At 33.0% G+C, this 19,980-nt stretch overlaps 2 protein-coding genes across 2 annotated transcripts; both read right to left on the bottom strand.

The window, feature by feature from the left end:
* Positions 1-4,696: 4,696 nt before the first annotated feature.
* Positions 4,697-7,999, bottom strand: LOC146946254 (uncharacterized). The gene is made up of 6 exons (XM_085744408.1): positions 7,819-7,999; positions 7,642-7,669; positions 7,073-7,134; positions 6,872-6,932; positions 5,636-6,049; positions 4,697-5,259 (listed from the first exon to the last, which is right to left on the bottom strand). Exons 1-6 carry the CDS (start codon positions 7,850-7,852, stop codon positions 4,878-4,880), a joined length of 981 nt encoding a protein of 326 aa, XP_085600534.1. The 5' UTR covers positions 7,853-7,999; the 3' UTR covers positions 4,697-4,877.
* A 2,025-nt stretch (positions 8,000-10,024) lies between these two features.
* Positions 10,025-11,407, bottom strand: LOC146946253 (uncharacterized). The gene is made up of 4 exons (XM_085744407.1): positions 11,199-11,407; positions 10,983-11,010; positions 10,757-10,858; positions 10,025-10,648 (listed from the first exon to the last, which is right to left on the bottom strand). Exons 1-4 carry the CDS (start codon positions 11,335-11,337, stop codon positions 10,210-10,212), a joined length of 708 nt encoding a protein of 235 aa, XP_085600533.1. The 5' UTR covers positions 11,338-11,407; the 3' UTR covers positions 10,025-10,209.
* Positions 11,408-19,980: the final 8,573 nt, after the last annotated feature.

Here is a 19,980-nt window from a genome sequence, read left to right as displayed (position 1 = left end):
GTGATATGTTTGTGTTTATTAAATGATGAAAGATGATTATTAAATGATGTGAATGCTTTATATATGAATTTGTACTTGCAAAAAGTACGGTAAGGATTCTAGGGCTAAGAATCGTATGCTAGGGTTTAGACTGATGATTGGATGCCTTGAGAATGATCTCAAGAGTGGTATTTATAGCCTGTCATGAGCTTGGGTTTTGGTTGCTTGGTTCCCAAGCAACCAGTGGCGGAGCTAGAAAAAAAAGTTAGGGTGGGCCATTAAAATTAACCGTTGAAAAATTGTGTAAAGCCTCGCAAAGTAGACCTATAATTAAATTATTTAAATTTTTCGGGTGGGCCACTACATCACTTTGCGGGAATTTGGATCAACCAAAACCTAAAACCGACATAAAATTGTATAAAAGCTTGCAAAATAGACCTATGATTGAATTATTTAAATTTTTCGGGTGGACCACTACATCACTTTGCGGGAATTTGGATCCACCGAAACCTAAAACCGACATAAAATTGTATAAAAACTCGCAAAATAAACCTATAATTGAATTATTTAAATTTTTCGGGTGGGCCACTACATCACTTTGCGGGAATTTCGATCAACCGAAACCTAAAACCGACACAAAATTGTATAAAATCTATCAAAATAGACCTATAATCGTTGATTTTTTTATTTTTGGAGGTGGGCCGTGGCCCACCTCAGCCCATGAAGGGCTCCGCCACTGCAAGCAACAGGGGTATTTGTGTATTTTAGGCGGTTTCTAGAGGTTTCTAGAAGCTTTAGAAGGGCGGTGCTTTAAGGCGAGCGCGTCAGAGTCTCAGGAACCCCTCCTGAGGGCGCCTGAGCCTTTTTAGAGGCCGTAGAGCCTTTCTGGAGGCCTTAGAGTCTTTCTGGAGGGCTTCTAAGCCTTTAGGAATATTATGACGGTTCAGAATTTATGATTGTTGGTGCTCATATGTATTATAAGATGTTGATTTATGTCAATTTGAATTTTTATTAAATGAAATTTTATATTTAAATGTGAATATTATCTGACTGTGATGCATATATGTCTAAATGTAATTGTTGTGTTCTTTTATCTGAATATATACATGTGTTTATGCATCTCTTATATTGAATATATTCTCACCCTCTAATGGCGGGTTGGGCGCCTGCACCCTTGTGGTGTAGATTTGCAGGAAGAAGAAGTTTAGGAGCAGTGAGTCTCTGAGGATGGCTTTGGAGCCTACTCGTTTACTTAATGCTTTTGAGAGACTTTATTGAGTCGAAGCTCAGATCTGTGACACTAGGGATTGGGGATTTATTTTATTTTAGACTATGTTTTAGAATTCTATTGAAATCAGTTTTTGTTGAAATTGTGAAAAGATGTATACTTTAAAGTTTTTTTTTGAAGGAATACGTTAAAGTTTTTGAAAACTATTATGTTGTGACGTTTTTTTTATATCTAAATAAAGTACTTTTGAATGGATGAAGATGTGTGACACCCTTGCGTGTTTTAATAATTATTATATTTTTATTAGAAAATGATATGTGGTGTTTAGGGTGTTACATCACGCCCATTCTGCATTCAGGCTATATAAACAAAGACAGAATACCTAATTATTCACTTAAGCCGCAATTGAAAAAGAAGTCTTTTAGGGTTTTAGTCTGTCGTTGTTATTTGTGAGCCACTCTTATGTCACTTTGATATTAGAGTTGGACTTTGTTATTGAGTTGTAAAACTCTGAATCTCTCAAAGCTTTTAAGAACGAGTTGATTCATTGTCTTGTAGAGTGTGTCTCCATATTTTATTCAAGTTACTTTAAGGACGGTCACTGGATCTGTGACTAAAAGGAAGTGGGAGGGGGATCTCTCATATAGAAAGCTTTTATGTATGCTTCAAATTGATACTACTATAGTGAATTTCATTCCTGGCTTGGTAGCCCCCGGATGTAGGTGAAGTTGCACCGAACTGGGTCAACAAATTACTTGTGTCTTTTATTTCATGTCCTTTCATTTTTAAATAAAGTATTTGGTATTTCTGCTGTCCAGATGATCTGACATCCTTCACGACATCCGATTTGTCATAACATCGGGTTCAAACATCTGGTATAACTACGCGCCAGAATTTCATTTATGTAGTAGTCGGCTCTGAATAGGGCGTCGAGTCGTAATTTCTCTTTATTGGATTTTATGTTGAGACTTATTATCTGTCTGTTGAGACTTGAGATTATGTTAATGTTGTGAGGCCTTGACATGCATTGAGTTGTTTTATTATTTGATATACTTGAGGATGATTGTATGATGATAAGATATCCTTATTGTTGAACTTTTTCCACTGCGAGTTTTTATGAAAACAGTTTATGCATGTTTTGAGAAAAATGACGGAGTGACGTCCAAACTCTTTTGAATATATATTATTTAATTGCATGTTTATTGCTTCCCGGGTTTGAGCATTACACTCCACGCTAATCCTCAAGCAACTCACAAGCAAAAGATAATTAGTCTTGCATGTCGTCTACCCATTCATACAAATAGGTAAGCGGTCAACCAAATGACCATTGATGGTTAGATTATATTCCACATAATAAACATAATCAATTAAAATCATTCAAGGAATTCAAATAGATAACATGTACATATTCAACATTCCTAGAATCACTAAATCAAAATGAATATTATCATACTTCCAACATAGCATATCAAGCCATATATACAAGTTCACAACTCCACAATATTCACTAATGCACAAAATCACCAAATCACATAGTCAAATATGACACTTTTCACCGAGCTCAAGTGCATGCAATGTTCTACGCACGACTCTACATGAATGTGGTACCATTGGAGGTCGGAGGTAGTTTTACTGATTGCTCCCTCTGCATATTCTCTACATCTTGTCCACATATAGGACTTATGAAATGCATGGATGCTAAGTATTGACTCGATAATGCTCAACAACAATTAAACTCTTCATATTCTCTACATATTTTGCACATTTTGCATTATCAAACAATACATCCATACATCAGCAATCATCATTAATCAATCATCTCTACTTATTCAACATCAAGTAATTATCTCCACATACTCATAATCAACAATCATAAATAATTGTTAAGCATGTATCACCAAAAAGAAACGACAACCGTTTCAAACATCACCACAAAATTACTAATTTACCCTCGCTCGTCAAATTACCAAAGTACCCTCAACCTAAAAAATGACCAAAATACCCTTCTAAGCTAAAAATCCACTAATTCCACACCAAACACACAAACAAGCAAATAAACACATATAATCACACATAATAAATAATAAAATAAATCTAGCGAAAAACGGGTTGTTACATATCAAGATTTGAAGAAGTTGTTTTGGTGGCAAAGAATGAAAAAGGATATAGCTGAGTTTGTGTACACTTGTTTGATTTGTCATAAGTCTAAGATTGAACATCAGAAGCCATCATGATTGATGCAGCCATTGTTTGTGCCAGAGTGGAAGTGGGATAATATATCTATGGAATGTATTGGAGCGTTGCCTAAGACTGTGAAGGGAAATGATTCAATTTAGGTAATTGTTGATCGGTTGACGAAGTCAACACATTTTATTCCTATTAAGACCGGAATGACTGTGACAAAGTTGTCAAAGATCTATTTGTATGTTTGGATATGCGGCCAAAGTAGAAATACCGCGTCCCGAGGCTGTTTTTGCAGTGAATATAGCAAAGCTACAAAAGGTAGCTTTTGTGCAAACGGCGTTTTTATGGATCCTACCGCTACAACAAACACAGAGCATATCGAGTAGATTGTCAGGTTGCATGATATTCCATCTAGCATTGTGTCAGATTGGGACCCGAGGTTTACTTCGAAGCTTTGGGAGAGTTTGCAAGAAGATTTGGGAACTAAGTTGAGGTTGAGTTCTACTTATCATCCTTAGACTGATGAAAGTGATGGTTGGATTGTTGTATTTATTCAGTAGTGCTTGGATTCACCCAAAACATATTGATTAATGTTTGAAAATACAATTTAGGTTTGAGGTGAAAGCAATGGTTACTGATGGGGCTAATGATGTCGTTTCCGTGTTATTTGATGTTGATGTCAATCGTTTTGTCAAGAAAAAGTGCTGACGTTTGGTTGGGGCAGCTAAGGTTTTGCCTCTGACTTTCTTATGGCTGCTGTTGTAGCGTCTTATGCTTCTTTTGTGTTTAGTATCTAGCCGTCGTTCAAAGTGCCAAGGTCCTGTTAGCTTTTTAATTGTGTAATCAATTGAAGAAGGTGTCTTTCATACCAAATCATGATAGTAAATTTGATTTTTGGTTGTGTTATATTTTTTATTAAATGGTATTTTATAAAATGGTATTGGTGGTTGAGGATTCTTTGCTTCTAAGTTTAAGTCCCTATTAGTCTTCATAATTTTTGTGCGACTTTTTTGTGTTTACATTTTAAATGTTCGCATATTTGTGTGGTGTGATTCCATCTACTTCTATTTATTTACCCGTATCGTGCTGCTTACTCCGTGACGTACACGTTTGTATAATTTGTACCCCATTATTATCGTAGTTGTAAACCTGAGTAATTGTATATTATTTAATAAACTTTTGTTTATTTTTTTTGGAAAGAAATAAACTTTTGTTTATTATTATTATAATGTCTGTTCAGTTCAGTTGAATGATCCATAATTACGAGTCTAGTAACGCAGAAAACAAAGAGTTCACACATATCAATAAGTTGCAAAGATAAGGATCATTAAAATCATAAACTAGTCCAAAATAAAGTAATAAACACCAAATTGAAAAGAAACTTAGTACTAGTCTCATGCCAGGCCACTCCATTGATTAACAACACCGACAATATTCTAGGATTCTAAATCATTGTTGAAGTCACAATGGATCACTTTCGTCGTCTTCAATCCCAGCAGTCTTCAATCCCAGCAGTCATCCGATACTCGTCCATTTGATAAAATAGCTTAGGGTTGTCATGTTCACACACACACATAGCGACTTTCCAATAGGGGCCAATAGCATTGTAAACATTTTTCATCTTTTCTGTTGTTTCACAATGCACGACCGGTGGCGGGAAGTGATCGGATCTTGGATGTTTGATTTTGTCAGATCGATTCCACTGAGTGTTGCTAGCAAGTAGAGCGCCCACAATTTCACCATAGGATTCTGTATCCACGTCCTTGGAAACATTGAAAGAGACTGGGTCAGCATTATTAATGTTCTGCTGAAGCGAATCCAGAAAATCATCCAAGCTTGTAACTGAAACATTCACTCGAGTCTTTGTGCTGCATAAATTTGATAACAAATGGACACAGTGAGGTGAGACGAAACAAAAACATACTAACTTTCTATAATTCAGACTATTGATCCAACAAATTAAAACATAAAATAATAATCATCTGCAACAAATTTAAAAATATGATGAGTTTAGATTTGCTTCCCCAACGGAGCTAGCATCTTTTCATGATTAAAAACCAAACTCATTTTCATAATTAAAAAAAATAATAATAAACGATAATGGAAAAGCCATGTTACAAAATAAGCACTTATGCAATGCCAATATTTAAAACCTTGTATGTAACTATCTAATGAAAATGTTTGTATCCACATAACAAAATACATCTAATGAAATAATAAAGAAAGAATTTCAGGACACTTAACCTTTTCTTCCTGGACGGCTGAGCGGTAGAATGAATATCAATCCCATGCTTTAACTGAAATTTGCGCATTTCAGCCAATAGTTTCGCTTTCTTGCAATCCCCATAATCTGGTCGTGAACGCATAATGACCTTCCAATGACGGCCAAAAAGATTGTAAGCAGCTTTCATAACCTCTACGGAGGAACAAACAACCGGATACTGGCAGTGACCGGGTCTTGGATTTTTAATTTTGTCACGTCGACCCAACATTACGTTGCTAAGGCGTAGATCATACAAAATACGTTCGTAGTGCGCTCGAGCCAAGCGATGGTTTACAATGAACGAGACTGGTCCAACATTATTTTCTACATAATCATTAAGCAAAACCTTATAATCTGCGTAGCTTTTAACAGGCGCACGACTCCGGTGACCCTTCCTACATAAGTTATGAAAACAAATGAAAACAAGGGTTTCAGTTGGTGTTCCAAAGGCTTATTAAGTTTGAAACGAATCAAAAGTAGGGTTGTTCAAAACCGAACCAATCCAAAAGAAATGAAAATCAAATCAACCAAAACCGAAACCGCAAAAAACCACATTTGGTTTGGATGTATTCGGATCCTTTTTTAACTCAACCACATGGTTTGGTTTGGTTTGCGGATTTTATTTTACCAACCGAATCAAACCATAACGTAAGAACACCAATACTTATAGAAACTCAATCAAAACTTTTATAAAGTGACATTTTTTTCTCTTGTTAAGTTTCTTATTTGATTTTTATTTCAAAATTGTATCTATGTGCTACTTGAACTTTTAATGAATGATAAAATCTTAGTCTTCTTATAAAATAGGATTACTTTTTGTCCACGTTCTTAATTTGCTCTACGTAGTTGTGAACATTGTTGGATGAAAATGAAATTGTAATGTTGGATGAAATTTAAAACATTATTGAAAACATAGCTGAAAATATGTCGTGTTTTAGCTTTTTAACTTGATTTTAATGTTCAAAACAAAGATTGTATCATCTCAAAATAACGGCACCAACTGATCCAATCCAAACTGCATTGGTTTGGTTTGGTTCGGATTTTATTTGAAAAGTCAATCGAACCGAACCAAACCAAACCAAACCCGCGCTTTTTTATATCTTGCGGTTCGGATAAATTTTAGTCTCAACCGCACCGCAAACACCCCTAATCAAAAGGAAACACAAAAAAGAACAATGTATAAATGGATACATAGAGAGACAACCAAGAGGACTTACATGGACGGCTTCTTCTTGTTAGCCAATAAAGGAGGAACATGATTCACCTTCAAGCTAAAAACTACCACGAATAATCAAAGGAAAAAAATTAAAAATGAATCTCCTTAACCCTAATCATCATCGTCTTGCACACAAATGATCGCATTCAACTCATTTTCAATACAAAAACATATATGAATGTATGTATGTATGGAAATATACCTGGATCCTGATATAAACGACGGCGAGTGTGAGAAGAGTGTTTGGTTCTTTTGCTGGACAACCTAGGCAGAGAGAGAGAGAGAGAGAGAGAGAGAGAGAGAGAGAGAGAGAACAATCAATTAACATTCAAAGAAAAAAAGAAGAATGTAATATATGGATGTATCTTTTTTTTTTGTTCTGAATCGGCAAAATTTATTAAGCTAAGCATGTGCAAGAAAACACAGAGTCGCGGAAACTGAAACGAAGATACACATGCCTACAAAGACACCACCCACCAAAACACAAACTCCCTATCAGACCCCAAATTTCACCAAAACTAGCCAACACAAACACAACCGCCCCCCACATAGATTCCACCTACCAAAACAATATACAAAAACAAGCCCCAAAACAAATGCAGTGTTACAAAACACTTCGCAGCAACCAATGAAAACAGCAAAACACACGCGGCTGTCATCCAGCAGAAAGGAAAACCACACCAGAACACATATCTAATGAAAATAACACAATACATATCTATCAAATGAAATAATAAAGAAAGAATTTCAGGATTTTGAAGAGGGCGTTACCTTCTCTTCTTGGAGCGCTGAGCGGTAACTGAGAAAAAAGAGAAAGAAAACATATATGGTCACAACTACCACCAAAAATCAAAGGAAAAAATGAAAAAAGAATCTTCTTAACCCCTAATCATCATCATCATCTTGCACACAAATTATCAGATTCAACTCGTTTTCAAGTAAATATACCTGGAGACGACTGTGAGAAGAGGGTTTGTTCCATTTGGAGACTTCTTCGTGAAAAAGTGAAGGAGAAATTGAGGGTTAAATTGAAGGAAAAAGAAAAGGAAATCGATGAAGAAGAAAGGGGGGAAAAAACTAGGGTTGGGGAGAGATGTTGTTTGTGTCGTAGTCTTAGAGATTGAGATATGAAGGGAAAAATAATGGGTGGGATCAAAAATAAAAAATAAAAAAACATTCGATTACATTCATTTTTGTTACAGTTAATCGTTCAAATTGACTCGAGTTTAATAAATGACTCCGTAAAATAAAATTAAAATAATATATTTGTTAGAATACACCCACTAGTTGTTTTTAATAAGGTCTGTTTTAGCAAATATATAACTAAAAAGTTGTTGTTAAATACACCTTAAGGTGAATGTTGCTACAACACACATTCTTAAAAAATAAGTGGGTGTACGTTAGCAACTCCTATAGGCATTTGCTAGGATACACCCACTTATTTTTTAGAAGGTGTGTTTTAGCAAGCTATAACTAAAAAGTAGTTAAATGCATCTTAAGGTGTAGCTTGCTAAAACACTCTCACATAAAAATTAGTGTGTTTTCTAGCAAATCCATATATATTAGTGTGTTTCCTTTATCATGTATTCAGCTAGACTTATGGCATGCCTTGTGCCTTCTTCTTGTTATATTTTTAATAAAAAAAATTCTTTGCTTTTTCAAAAAATTAAAACAAGATTTTCAAATGGCTCCCGTCTCAACTTCTATTGGAGGAACCATTCTATTTGATACAAACTTTGTTCTCAATGATGTTTGTTACTTCTTAAGTTTCTCTTTTAATCTGATTTCAGTACCAAACGATACACAAACCTTAGAATTGCTTTGCTGTGTTTGTCGTGTTTATTCTTTGACCCTCATCATGATACATAAGTTGCAAGTTCCACTTTGATGAAAAACACAGAAGGAAGAAATTCCAGTTTAAAAAAAACAATGAAGGAAGAAAGAGAATGTGTTAAAGAATTCTCGTAAAAATAAACAGAAAATAAAAGAAAATCTAACTTTTAAATTGAAATGACATTTGTGCCCTTTAGTTTTAGTTTTCCCAAAAAACAAAAATGAGGGTCTTTGTGTCCAAGTGAAAAGGTGCTGGTTGCTAAAATAGACCTTCATGAAAATGAGTGGGTCTATTGTAGCAAATCCCATATATATATATATATACACACACATTATATGCGGAGGCCAAAAAAATGATCTAAAAATTGAATTTTTCCATGATTATATTTTTTTTTTACTTATGAATTTTTTTATTCCTCGTAATTATGAATTCTTAAACAATTTATTATAATTACTTGGTCTCTCGTTTAAAAACTGCAAAAAAATTTATGCCTGCAAAATTAGACAACGAAATCTGACATATGAGTATATTCTTACCAGGAACAAAATTTCAATTTTTAACGTTTTGCATGAAAAATAAAAATAAATTTAAACGTCTTCGAAATATTATGAAACTTTTCAATTCATTTTTATGTATATATTTATAGATGTCTCTACAAACAATGAGCTCAAAATTCGATTTATAGGTCGATATTTCTATTGTTTAGTTTTTTTTGAGTGTTTAACACTTTAAAAATTCATAATTAATTGGTCGTTTGTCAAAAATTTCCAATATTTTTATGTTCTTAAAATGCCTCTAAAAAATCATGAAAAAGAAATCATTCCTTAGGTTGCTTTTTTGGACTTCACGTATATTACAAGGTCATAAATAACAAGAATCCCGAATTATAGGGCCAAAATATGTTTTATTTTTTTTTTATTTATAGACTCATTTTTCAGACATAGGGTCAATTTCAATAATTAACCCTTTTTGTTACTACTCATCTTATATGATTCGGTAGAATACATGTGTTGTGTTCTCTTTATCATTTTGAGTTTTTAAAGAAACTTGCAAATTATTACACTTTTTTTTTGTCAAGTGCCTAGTGGCTTGAGCTCACACAATTTAATTGTGAAGAAGGCGATAGGTGGGAAAAGTAATACTCAATTTATTTTCCTAAAATCTTCTCCCCCATAAAAGAGTTTTTTATACAGTGATTCAAGTTTGTTTATATTTAAGTTGCTTCTTCAGCAAGTAAAAGGAATGGTATCCGTAACTATCAAACAATTACAAGACATTATAGGATTATTTAGTTGAAACATTAAGCTTATGGTATCATAATTTGCAAATCAGAGCTAGCTGAAAGATCTATAATTAATTAATACACAGAAGTAGTAACGCAACACACTAAACAAAGCGTTTGCAGAAATAAGTTGCAGAGACAAGGAGCATTAAAATCATAGACTAAATAGTACTATAGTCTTCATTGACTCACAAGACCGCCAACAATATTCTAGAATTCTAAATCATTGTTGAGGAGATTCTGCAATGGAATCCAAGGGTATCAAAACTGGATGTAGCCCAACATATTCTATAAATTCCGATATCTCAGTATATAGTTTATTAATCTCAGGACTGTCGTCCTTTGGCGGTAGACAGATCGTGGGACTCCAAAAACGACCCATAACCCCGTAAACCTTTTTTATCTCCTCTAAGGTGGTGCAACAAGGAATGATCGGTTCCGGGTGGTGATTGGCTCTTGGACATTCAATTTTGTCACGTCGAAGAACCTCCTTTGAGAAGTTGCTATCGAGAAGATCCTTCAAAATTTTACCATAGGATTCTGAATCCAGGTCGTCGGATACATTGAAAGAGACTGGTGCAGCTTTCTGAGTTACATACTTTTGATGCAAACTCCGAAATTCTGGGTAGCTTGCAACATCCACACGAATTTGGTGCACCTCCCTACATAAATTATGAAAACAAGGGTTTGAGGAGTTCCACAAACAAAGAAAAGGGTATTAATGGATAAATAGAGAGACAAACTAAGCAAGAAAGTAAGAGAGGACTTACACACTATCCCTGGATGGCTTCTTAATCGTCTTCTTATATTTGTAGTCTTTCTTCCATTGGTAGTCTTTCTTCCATTTGATGACTTTGCTTTTGCTTAACAACCTAGGCAGAGTGAGAAAAAAAGAATGTAATACATGGATGTATCTATCTGATTAAAATAATACAATACATATCTATCAAATGAAATAATAAAGAAAGAATTTCAGGATTTTGAAGAGGGCGTTACCTTCTCTTCCTGGAACGTTGAGCGGTAACTGAGAAAATAGAGAAAGAAAACATATATGGTCACAACTACCACCAAAAATCAAAAGAAAAAATGAAAAAAGAATCTTCTTAAACCCTAATCATCATCATCATTTTGCACACAAATTATCAGATTCAACTCGTTTTCAATACACACACATATATGAATGCATGTATGCATGTATGTGTAAATATATACGTGGAGAGTGGGGCGACTCAAAGGAGTCTAAGAAGTTATCTAAACGGCGACGATTGGAGACCTCACCTTCTAGTCTTTTGCTGGACAACCTAGAGAGAGAGAGAGAGAGAGAGAGAGAGAGAGAACAATCAATTAACATTCAAAGAAAAAAAGAAGAATGTAATATATGGATGTATCTTTTTTTTTTTGTTCTGAATCGGCAAAATTTATTAAGCTAAGCATGTGCAAGAAACACAAAGCTCGCGGAAACAGAATATCTTTAAAAAACTACATTTTTCGTAAAGTAATTAGTAACATCATAACATAAATGTATAAATGACATTTTATGTAAAAGAAACATTGTTATGATTGCGATAAAAGAATATCTTTAAAAACTACATTTTTCGTAAAGTCTCCCTCTCCTTCCATTTTCCCTTCATTAATGAGAACTTTTGTTGAATTTTGAGAAACTCCTCTCGATAAAGCTACATATAATTGACCATGACTGAAAACATGTCGTGGAAGATAGATTCCGACATTGGGAATATGGTCTGCCCTTTAACATTAATTTTTGCTCACATTTGTTACTAATATTTTTTTAGAGGATTTAAAGTCCAATCTTTAACATTATTTTTTGCTCATGTTGTTACTAATCTTTTTTTAGAGGATTTAAAGTCCAATATTTAACATTATTTTTTGCTCATGTTTGTTACTAATCTTTTTTTCAGAGAATTTATAGTCCAATTTTCAACAATATTTTTTGCTCACGTCTATTACTAATCTTTTTTTAGAGGATTTAAAGTCCAATCTTTAACAATATTTTTTGCTCACGTTTGTTATTAATTTTTTTAGAGGATTTAAATTCCAATATTTAACATTAGTTTTTTCTCACGTTTGTTGCTAATTTTTTTTAGAGGATTTAAAGTCCAATTTTTTCCATTATTTTTTACTCACGTTTATTATAATTGATCAAAGACTAAGGATGAGTAATTTATATCAATAAAATAGAATGGAATACTGTTTTTTGTGGAAGGGATATGGAAATACTTCACAATCTTTATTGGTTGTATTGAGGGGAACAACACAGATGTACAACATAAAAGCGGCTGATAAAAAAGTAACATGAGTTGTTGTTTTGTGAGATTGATCTTTGGTTAACAGAGGTAAAAAGGGTTAACAGTGACGATTAGTGACATGGATTACTAATCCATGTATTATTTTATAATTGGCGATTGTATTTAAAATTAAGGGTATTTTTGAAAAGAAAAGTCCAACCCAAAGGTGTGCTTGTAGATAAAAAAAAAACACTATCATAGTTTGTATAAGCAATTATAAACCAGCAAAGTCAAATAATTCTTAAAATTAATCGAAAATAATTTGAATCATAATCACTTATAAACCAGCAAAGTCAACTAATCCATAAAATTAATCAACTTTGATTAGTTGTTACATGAAAGAAAAAAAAAACTTACAGGTTAATTCTGAATTCTGATGCAGAGGGCAGAGAGAGGTTGAGAAAAACTAAACAATGCGGGAACGAACTATGAACTGTGAGAACCCTACTTATTAATATTTTTAATGTAGTGCTAACAAATCTTTTTCTGAAAGATTTTGCTCACGTTTATTACTAATATTTTTATCAGAGTATTTAAAATCCAATTTTTAACATTATTTTTTTTCTCACGTTTGTTACTAATTTTTTTTGCTCACGTTTGTTACTAATCTTTTATTAGAGGATTTAAAGTCTAATATTTAACATTATTTTTTGCTCATGTTTGTTACTAATTTTTTTTAGAGGATTTAAAGTCCAATCTTTAACAATATTTTTTGCTCACGTTTATTACAAATTTTTTTAAGAGGATTTATAGTCCATTTAATATAGTGCTAACAAATCTTTTTCTAAAAGATTTTGAATCATAATATTTTGCTCACGTTTGTTACTAATATTTTTATCAGAGGATTTAAAGTTCAATTTTTAACATTATTTTTTGCTTAGTTTTTTACTAATCTTTTATTAGAGGATTTAAAGTCTAATCTTTAACATTATTTTTTACTCATGTTTGTTACTAATCATTTTTTTAGAGGATTTAAAGTCCAATCTTTAACAATATTTTTTGCTCACGTTTGTTACTAATTTTTTTTAGAGGATTTATAGTCCAATCCTCATCGGCTATTATTTTTGTTTAAAAAAAAATTAAAAAAACTCATAGACTCGTGAGAAATAAAGCAGGAAAAAACATAAACTTTGGATTATTATTTTTTTCATAAGTGATTATTGTTCAACTTTGATTTTCTCAAATTCTGATTCATTCATTCTTCTAATAAAAAAAAAAGTAAAAACAAAGCTTGAATTGTAATGTTGGCGGAAAGTAAATTGCTCAAAGGATAAAACAGAAAGATATTCAATTCATGAAGTGGACCTTAAAGATATTTCATTCAATGGTGCTTCAGAAGTATTAATCAAGTTCGTGAGCCTTGGAACTTTCTAATTTTTTAGAGGTGATGAGATTTGATCAGAGGGTACTATGATGAATTCTGGATCGATTTTAATTCATGAGAAGAGACATAAAGAATGCAAATATAATTTTCAAACTTTTTGTGAGTTTGATATGTTGTTAACGGTGGTAAAAGAAAGCTAACGGTGACGATTAGTGACATTGATTATTAATCTACGTGTTATTTTATAATTGGCTATTTGTATTTAAAATTAAGGGTATTTTTGGAGAAAAAAAAAATTTCAACCCAAAAGTGTGCTGAAAGAGGTAGTTTTCTTTATATATAGTATAGATATAGTATAGATTCATGGATATCACTTCCCATAATTTTAGGTTATGTTTGTTGTGATGAGATTGAGAATCCAACTGAATTTCCTATCTTTCCTTCATTAGTTTGTTTCAGCTAATCTTGTGGGTTTGTTTCTTTTTAAACTTATCCGATTAGTTTATTACTTGAGCTGATACGTGGGTTGCTTAATTTTTAAGTTTACTTAATTCTTAAATTTCTCCAAAGTAGTTACAAACTCTCCCTATAAAAGGAGAGCTCACATAGGTCAAAAAACACATCAAAGAGTTTCATTGAGTTGTCGGGAACTCTTTCTCTCTTCTTCCTTTCTCGACTTGTGTTGACGAGTCTTTCTTCTCTTCATCTCCTTTTTCTGTCCATTCGGAAATAAGAGTGTTTTTAAGACCATAGTCCATTTTTCGGTTTCATGTCTCTTCGGAATTAAGAATGGTCTTAAAAACATAGTACCCTCGATAATATAAGTCCCTTCGGACTAAAGAGTACTATTAAGATCATAGTCCCTTTTTGAAATAATAATGTCCTTTCGGAATTAAGAATGATCTTAAAGGAATATTCTTTCAATATGTCTCAACATGTCCATTTGTGGATTATTTTTAAAGTAAATCTTTTAAATAATGTTGAAGTTCTTCTGTTATCTTCTTTCGAGCTGAATTCTTATTTTAAAATAAAAGAAGATATGACCATATGATCTCTCACTCTTCTGATCATGATGCAAAGATCGTTTTGGCCAAAATTTGCCAAAAGTTGAGATTGTTAGGTTTTTAGACATGTATTGGTTGCATTTTGTTAAAACTTTAGTTATAGCAAGATGTCATACATAATGTCTTAACATGTTGGTACGACATCATAGCGTGCCTTGATCCACATTCTTGGAGATTTATCTTAAACGTGAAAATTTTCATATAATATCCAAAGATTTGTTTCACGAGAAAAGTTGACCAAGATAGCGTGATTCTAGAAGCAGAGGAAGGCGGTTTATGTTTAACTTAGTCTTTAAGAATGTTGTTGCAACATTTAAGGAAACATCCGATCTACTTAAATATATTTGTGCTGAAATATCGAGATTTCAGCTGCTCTTTAGCCGAATTTATGCATCACGTGTAACACCCCGATTTTTAAAATTATTTTATTAGTATTATTTTTTGATGATATTAATATTAATATTATTAATAGTATTGATTTATTTGATATTATTAATTTAATGGGTTTTGCTAGAAGACACCTTTTATGAAGGTGTCTTTTATATATATGATCAATTCAAAGTAAAGGCATCGATTTACACAGATTTACAAATAGACTACGGTAAAGTGATAGGCATCGATAACATATATACACATATATCAAGACACATTATAACAGCGTAGAACAACATGAATTCATCAGAAGATCAAGTAAAACAAAAACCCTTCACTATCCATATGTTCAATACGACCCTTAAGATGAATATAGACCATACCTTAGTTTGTAGAGTTTGATGATTTCCTACGGTGAAATATATCTCTATGTTCTCCTTGATATCCCATCTTGCGTCTTCTCTCCACAACCCTAGTTTTCTTTCGTTCTCTAACCTTTTCTTTGTTTGTTAGTAACCCTGTTTTTCTAATATTCTCATCTATTTATAATCATCAGCTAAGTTTGTTACTAATCTTTAAAATTAAAATATGTACCTCCTAAATTTGTTATTATTCTTTCTGTAACTACACCATCTTGCTATTCAAACTCCCCTTTACCTAAATCATTAAAGCACTACTCATCTCACTAACTACACCTCTTCTCTACCCAAATTTTACTAATCCACCTCCGTTTGCACTCTACTTTCTTATTCTCTCTAAAGAAAAACTCTATTTTCTTCCTAAATATTATTTTCTCTCACTCTTTAACCGACTAACCAATTCATCTACTTTCCCCTTACCTATTCTCTCAATAAATACGAATAATTAAATTAGGGTTTTGCTAGAAGCCACCCATGAAGGTGTCTTTTAGCAACCCACACATGAAGGTGTGATTTCCACTTTTTAGTTATAACTTTGTTAAAAGACACCTTCATAAAAATTAGTTGGTGTCTTTTAACAAATGCTCACAGAATAATTTGCTAAAAGACACCTTCATAAAAGGTGTCTTCTAGCAAAACCCTATATATATATATATATATATATATATATATATATATATATATATATATATATGTTAATGGGGTTATTGTTCTTAAATACATGATTTTCGATTTATTGGTTCTCTGAGTCATGATTTTTACGAGTAATAATTGCTAACTCGTGGTCGTTTTGTGCTAAGATATATACTTGTGGTTGTTTCTGTAGACATAGTTATTGGAATAGCAATTACTATTTTAGATCGATATAATTAATAGTTAATATGATACTTATATATTTTGAAATTGTTAAATTTTCTTAGTTCTTATTTGATTATGGATCTAAGCTTATTCTTGTTTGGTTTTGCAAATCTAGTGTGCATTCAATAATTTTGGAACTTATTCTTGGTTGGGTTTTTCATTACCTAGTCAAACTTTATAACCATCCTTTCAAGAGGTTGTAGGACACTGAGTACAATCAAACTTGCCCTGTGATGTTATTTTCATTGAATTTAATGTTATTCAATAGGATTTGCCCTTGAACATATCTATAGCAAATTCTTTTAAACTTGTGATCTTCAAAAGGGTGGTGATATAAACATTCAACAAATTCGTCGTGATAATTGAAGACCTTTTGATCAAATGGTAATAAAAACTGCTCTTCATCGTCTTTGACGATTGTTTGGTTGAGGGTGAGAAAGCATTGTTTAACTACTTGATCTTGTCTATAGTAATTTCTGGAAGTTCAAGCACAATATCTAGTGCTTAATTTCACTTATATCTCTTCCTAAGCTGAATACAATGCAGCCTAACACCAGCAGTATAAAAGCAGAAGATCCTTTTAGAATGGCCAGAGGGAGAGAGGATTCATCATCAAATTCTTCACACCCTAATGTGAGATTTTTGCACAAGATTAAGTATGATCTCAGACTTACAATTCAAAATGAGAGATAAAAATGGGTGCAGCCTCATTCATTATCAATTCAACCTTTCCCACAAACCAAGGTGTCTAATTTCATCACCAAAAACAACTTGAGCATCCTGTTTCAGCTGCACATCATAGGTCCATCCTTCCATCCCTTACAATTTCAGTTTAAATCCTCGAGACAAGAAGTCGTCCCTATGGAAGAAAAAAATGACTCTCATCGAAGTAAGTTCAACAATATCACAAAAGAATAGTTGATAAAACAACCATACTTATATATAGGGACGAATGGAGTATTTAGGAGTGAAGATCTCAAACAGTGAATAAAACAAAAGCAATTCATACCACTTTCTTTAAGCAAATTCTTTAGCTAGTCACAAGGTCAACTCTTAAACTAACACATATCATACATTGTTATTAATTTTGTCTCTTTTGAAATCCAGCATACACATATTGTCACATATACATAAACAAAGGTAGAGACTTCAAAGTAATTGGAGAATCTAATCCTTTTCCTATAATAAGAATTCAATTTAACCTTTAACATAGAGTTTAACTACATATATTATAGAAACAAGGCAAGGCTTATGGCAAAAGGATACAACCAAGAGGAAGGGATCAACTACGAGGAGACTTATGCTCCAGTAGCCCGCCTTGAGGATATACTTCTTCTTTTGGCATTTACTTGTTGTCTTGACTTCAAAACTTTATCAAATGGACGTCAAGCCCGCTTTTCTAAATGGCCTACTAAACAAAGAAGTTTTGTATCACAACCACCTGGATTTGAAGATCTTGAGTTTCCCGATCACATTTTCAAATTAAAAAGAGCTCTTTATGGTCTCAAATATGCTCCTAGAGCTTGGTATGAGAGGTTGAGGAGATTTCTTTTAGAAAAAAATTTTCTCGTGGTAGTGTTGACACTACTTTGTTTAGTAAACGCCAGGGAAAGGATATTCTACTTATTCAAGTTTAGGTTGATGATATTATTTTTGGTTCTACTAATGAAAGTATGTGTAGAGAATTTCCTAACCAAATGCAGGGTGAGTTCGAAATGTCTCTCATGGGGGAGCTCACCTTCTTCCTTGGTCTACAAATAAAGCAAGCCAAAGTGAGAACTTTTGTCAATCAAACTAAATATGATTTGGAGCTACTCAAGAAGTTTGATATGCAAGATTGCAAGTCTATTTCCACTCCCATGGCATCAGCTCTCTCAATCGACAAGGATAAATTTGGCATCGACGTTGATTGCAAAAGGTATAAAGGTATGATAGGATCTTTGCTATATTAAACAGCAAGTAGGCCCGATATCATGTTTAGTGATTGTATGTGTGCTAGATACCAAGCCTCCCCTAAGGAAGCTCATTTGAAAATTGTTAAAAGAATTTTGCAATACTCAAGCGAAACTACTCATTTTGGTTTATGGTATCCAAAAAGGATTCTGTTGTCTAGTTGGGTTTTCGGATTTCAATTTTGCCGGGTGAAAATCGGATCGAAAAAGCACTAGCGGAACTTGCCATTTATTTGGAAATTGTTTAATCTCGTGGCATAGCAAAAAGCAACATAGCGTTGCTCTTTCTACCGGTGAGGTTGAATATGTACCAGCCGGTAGTTGTTGCTCACAAATTTTATGGCTCAAACAACAACTACTTGATTACGATTTAAACCTAGGTTGTGTTCCAATAAAATGCGATAACACTAGTGCTATCAATTTTACCAAAAACCCAGTTTTACATTCAAGAACTAAACACATTGAGATTCGGCATAATTTCCTTAGGGATCATGTTGAAAAGAAGGATGTGATTTTTTAGTATGTTAACACTAAGTGTCATCTTGCTGACATTTTTACAAAACCGCTACCATCTGATTCTTTCCTCAAGATCCGTAGGGAACTAGGTATCTTAGATACCTCTTGCTTTAAATAAGCAAACTTCGTATTTATTACCTTTTGTCCTAAATAATAACATTTTCTACACTTCTAAACTTGGTAAGATCTCTCCAATTACTATGTTATTCCTTTTAGCTTGGACAATCTTGTTTAATTCTTTCTTTTTGAATGATATTTGTTGTCTTTGTGCTTTTTGTTGCATGCCTACAAGTTTTTAATTCCCTATTACGAACTCTTTGACGATGTTAAAGATGGAGATTACATGATGATGTTTTCGTGTTATGCGTTATGTGTATGCATGGATACTCTTGCTTGTATACTCGTTGTTTTGTTCTTGCTTCTATGATATATTTCAAGGGGATCTAAGCTGCTTCATCAACATTGTTTGACATCATCAAAAAGGGGGAGATTGAAGCTTGTATTAGAATAGGTTTTTGTTTTTATGATATCAGGATATAATAGTTTATAGTTCTTTGTTAATGTATGTTGGTTGTTTTTGTTCTTAGCAATATGGCATAAAATCTTGTGAAAGCACTCAGCAATCCATGTCTCATGTGTTCCTTGTGTCTTGCATAGCATTTTGCATGAATAACCATTTTTCTCTAGCTTGTCAATCGATTCATAATAATCTGAATCGTATTATCAAAAGTCTCTGACTTAGGGTGAATCGTTTCATGATTTTCTGAATCGGATCATGGATGAATCGAGTCAAATTACTTTGAATCGTATCAATAAAACTCTATGACTTAAGGGTGAATCGACTCTAATTTATTTGAATCGTTTCAATCTTCATCTTGGGTCCTTTGAATCGATTCATTTTATGTCTAATGCGTTTCAATATTCATAGCATCTTCATAGCCTTCAAACTTGTCTTTTAGCTGTCTGAATCGATTCACTCATTTAGTGAATCGATTCACATATTTGTTTTTGGGCGAAAATTTGCACTTGCCCTCCTTTTCTATATATTCTCACTTCCTCATATCACTCAACTCATTGAATCAGTTTTATCAATTCTCTCTAGGTCTCCAAAACTCATTGTTCATACATTCTTCAAGATTAAACACTTTTTCTTAGAATCACTTTGTTCTTTGAGTCATAAGAT

The sequence above is a fragment of the Medicago sativa genome, chromosome 2, assembly GCF_051527215.1.
Source record: "Medicago sativa cultivar Bolivia chromosome 2, Bolivia_mono, whole genome shotgun sequence".
In the NCBI taxonomy this organism is placed as follows: Eukaryota; Viridiplantae; Streptophyta; class Magnoliopsida; order Fabales; family Fabaceae; genus Medicago; species Medicago sativa.
Note: the sequence above shows the minus strand (reverse complement) of the source record. Positions and strands in the feature narration are given on the sequence as shown.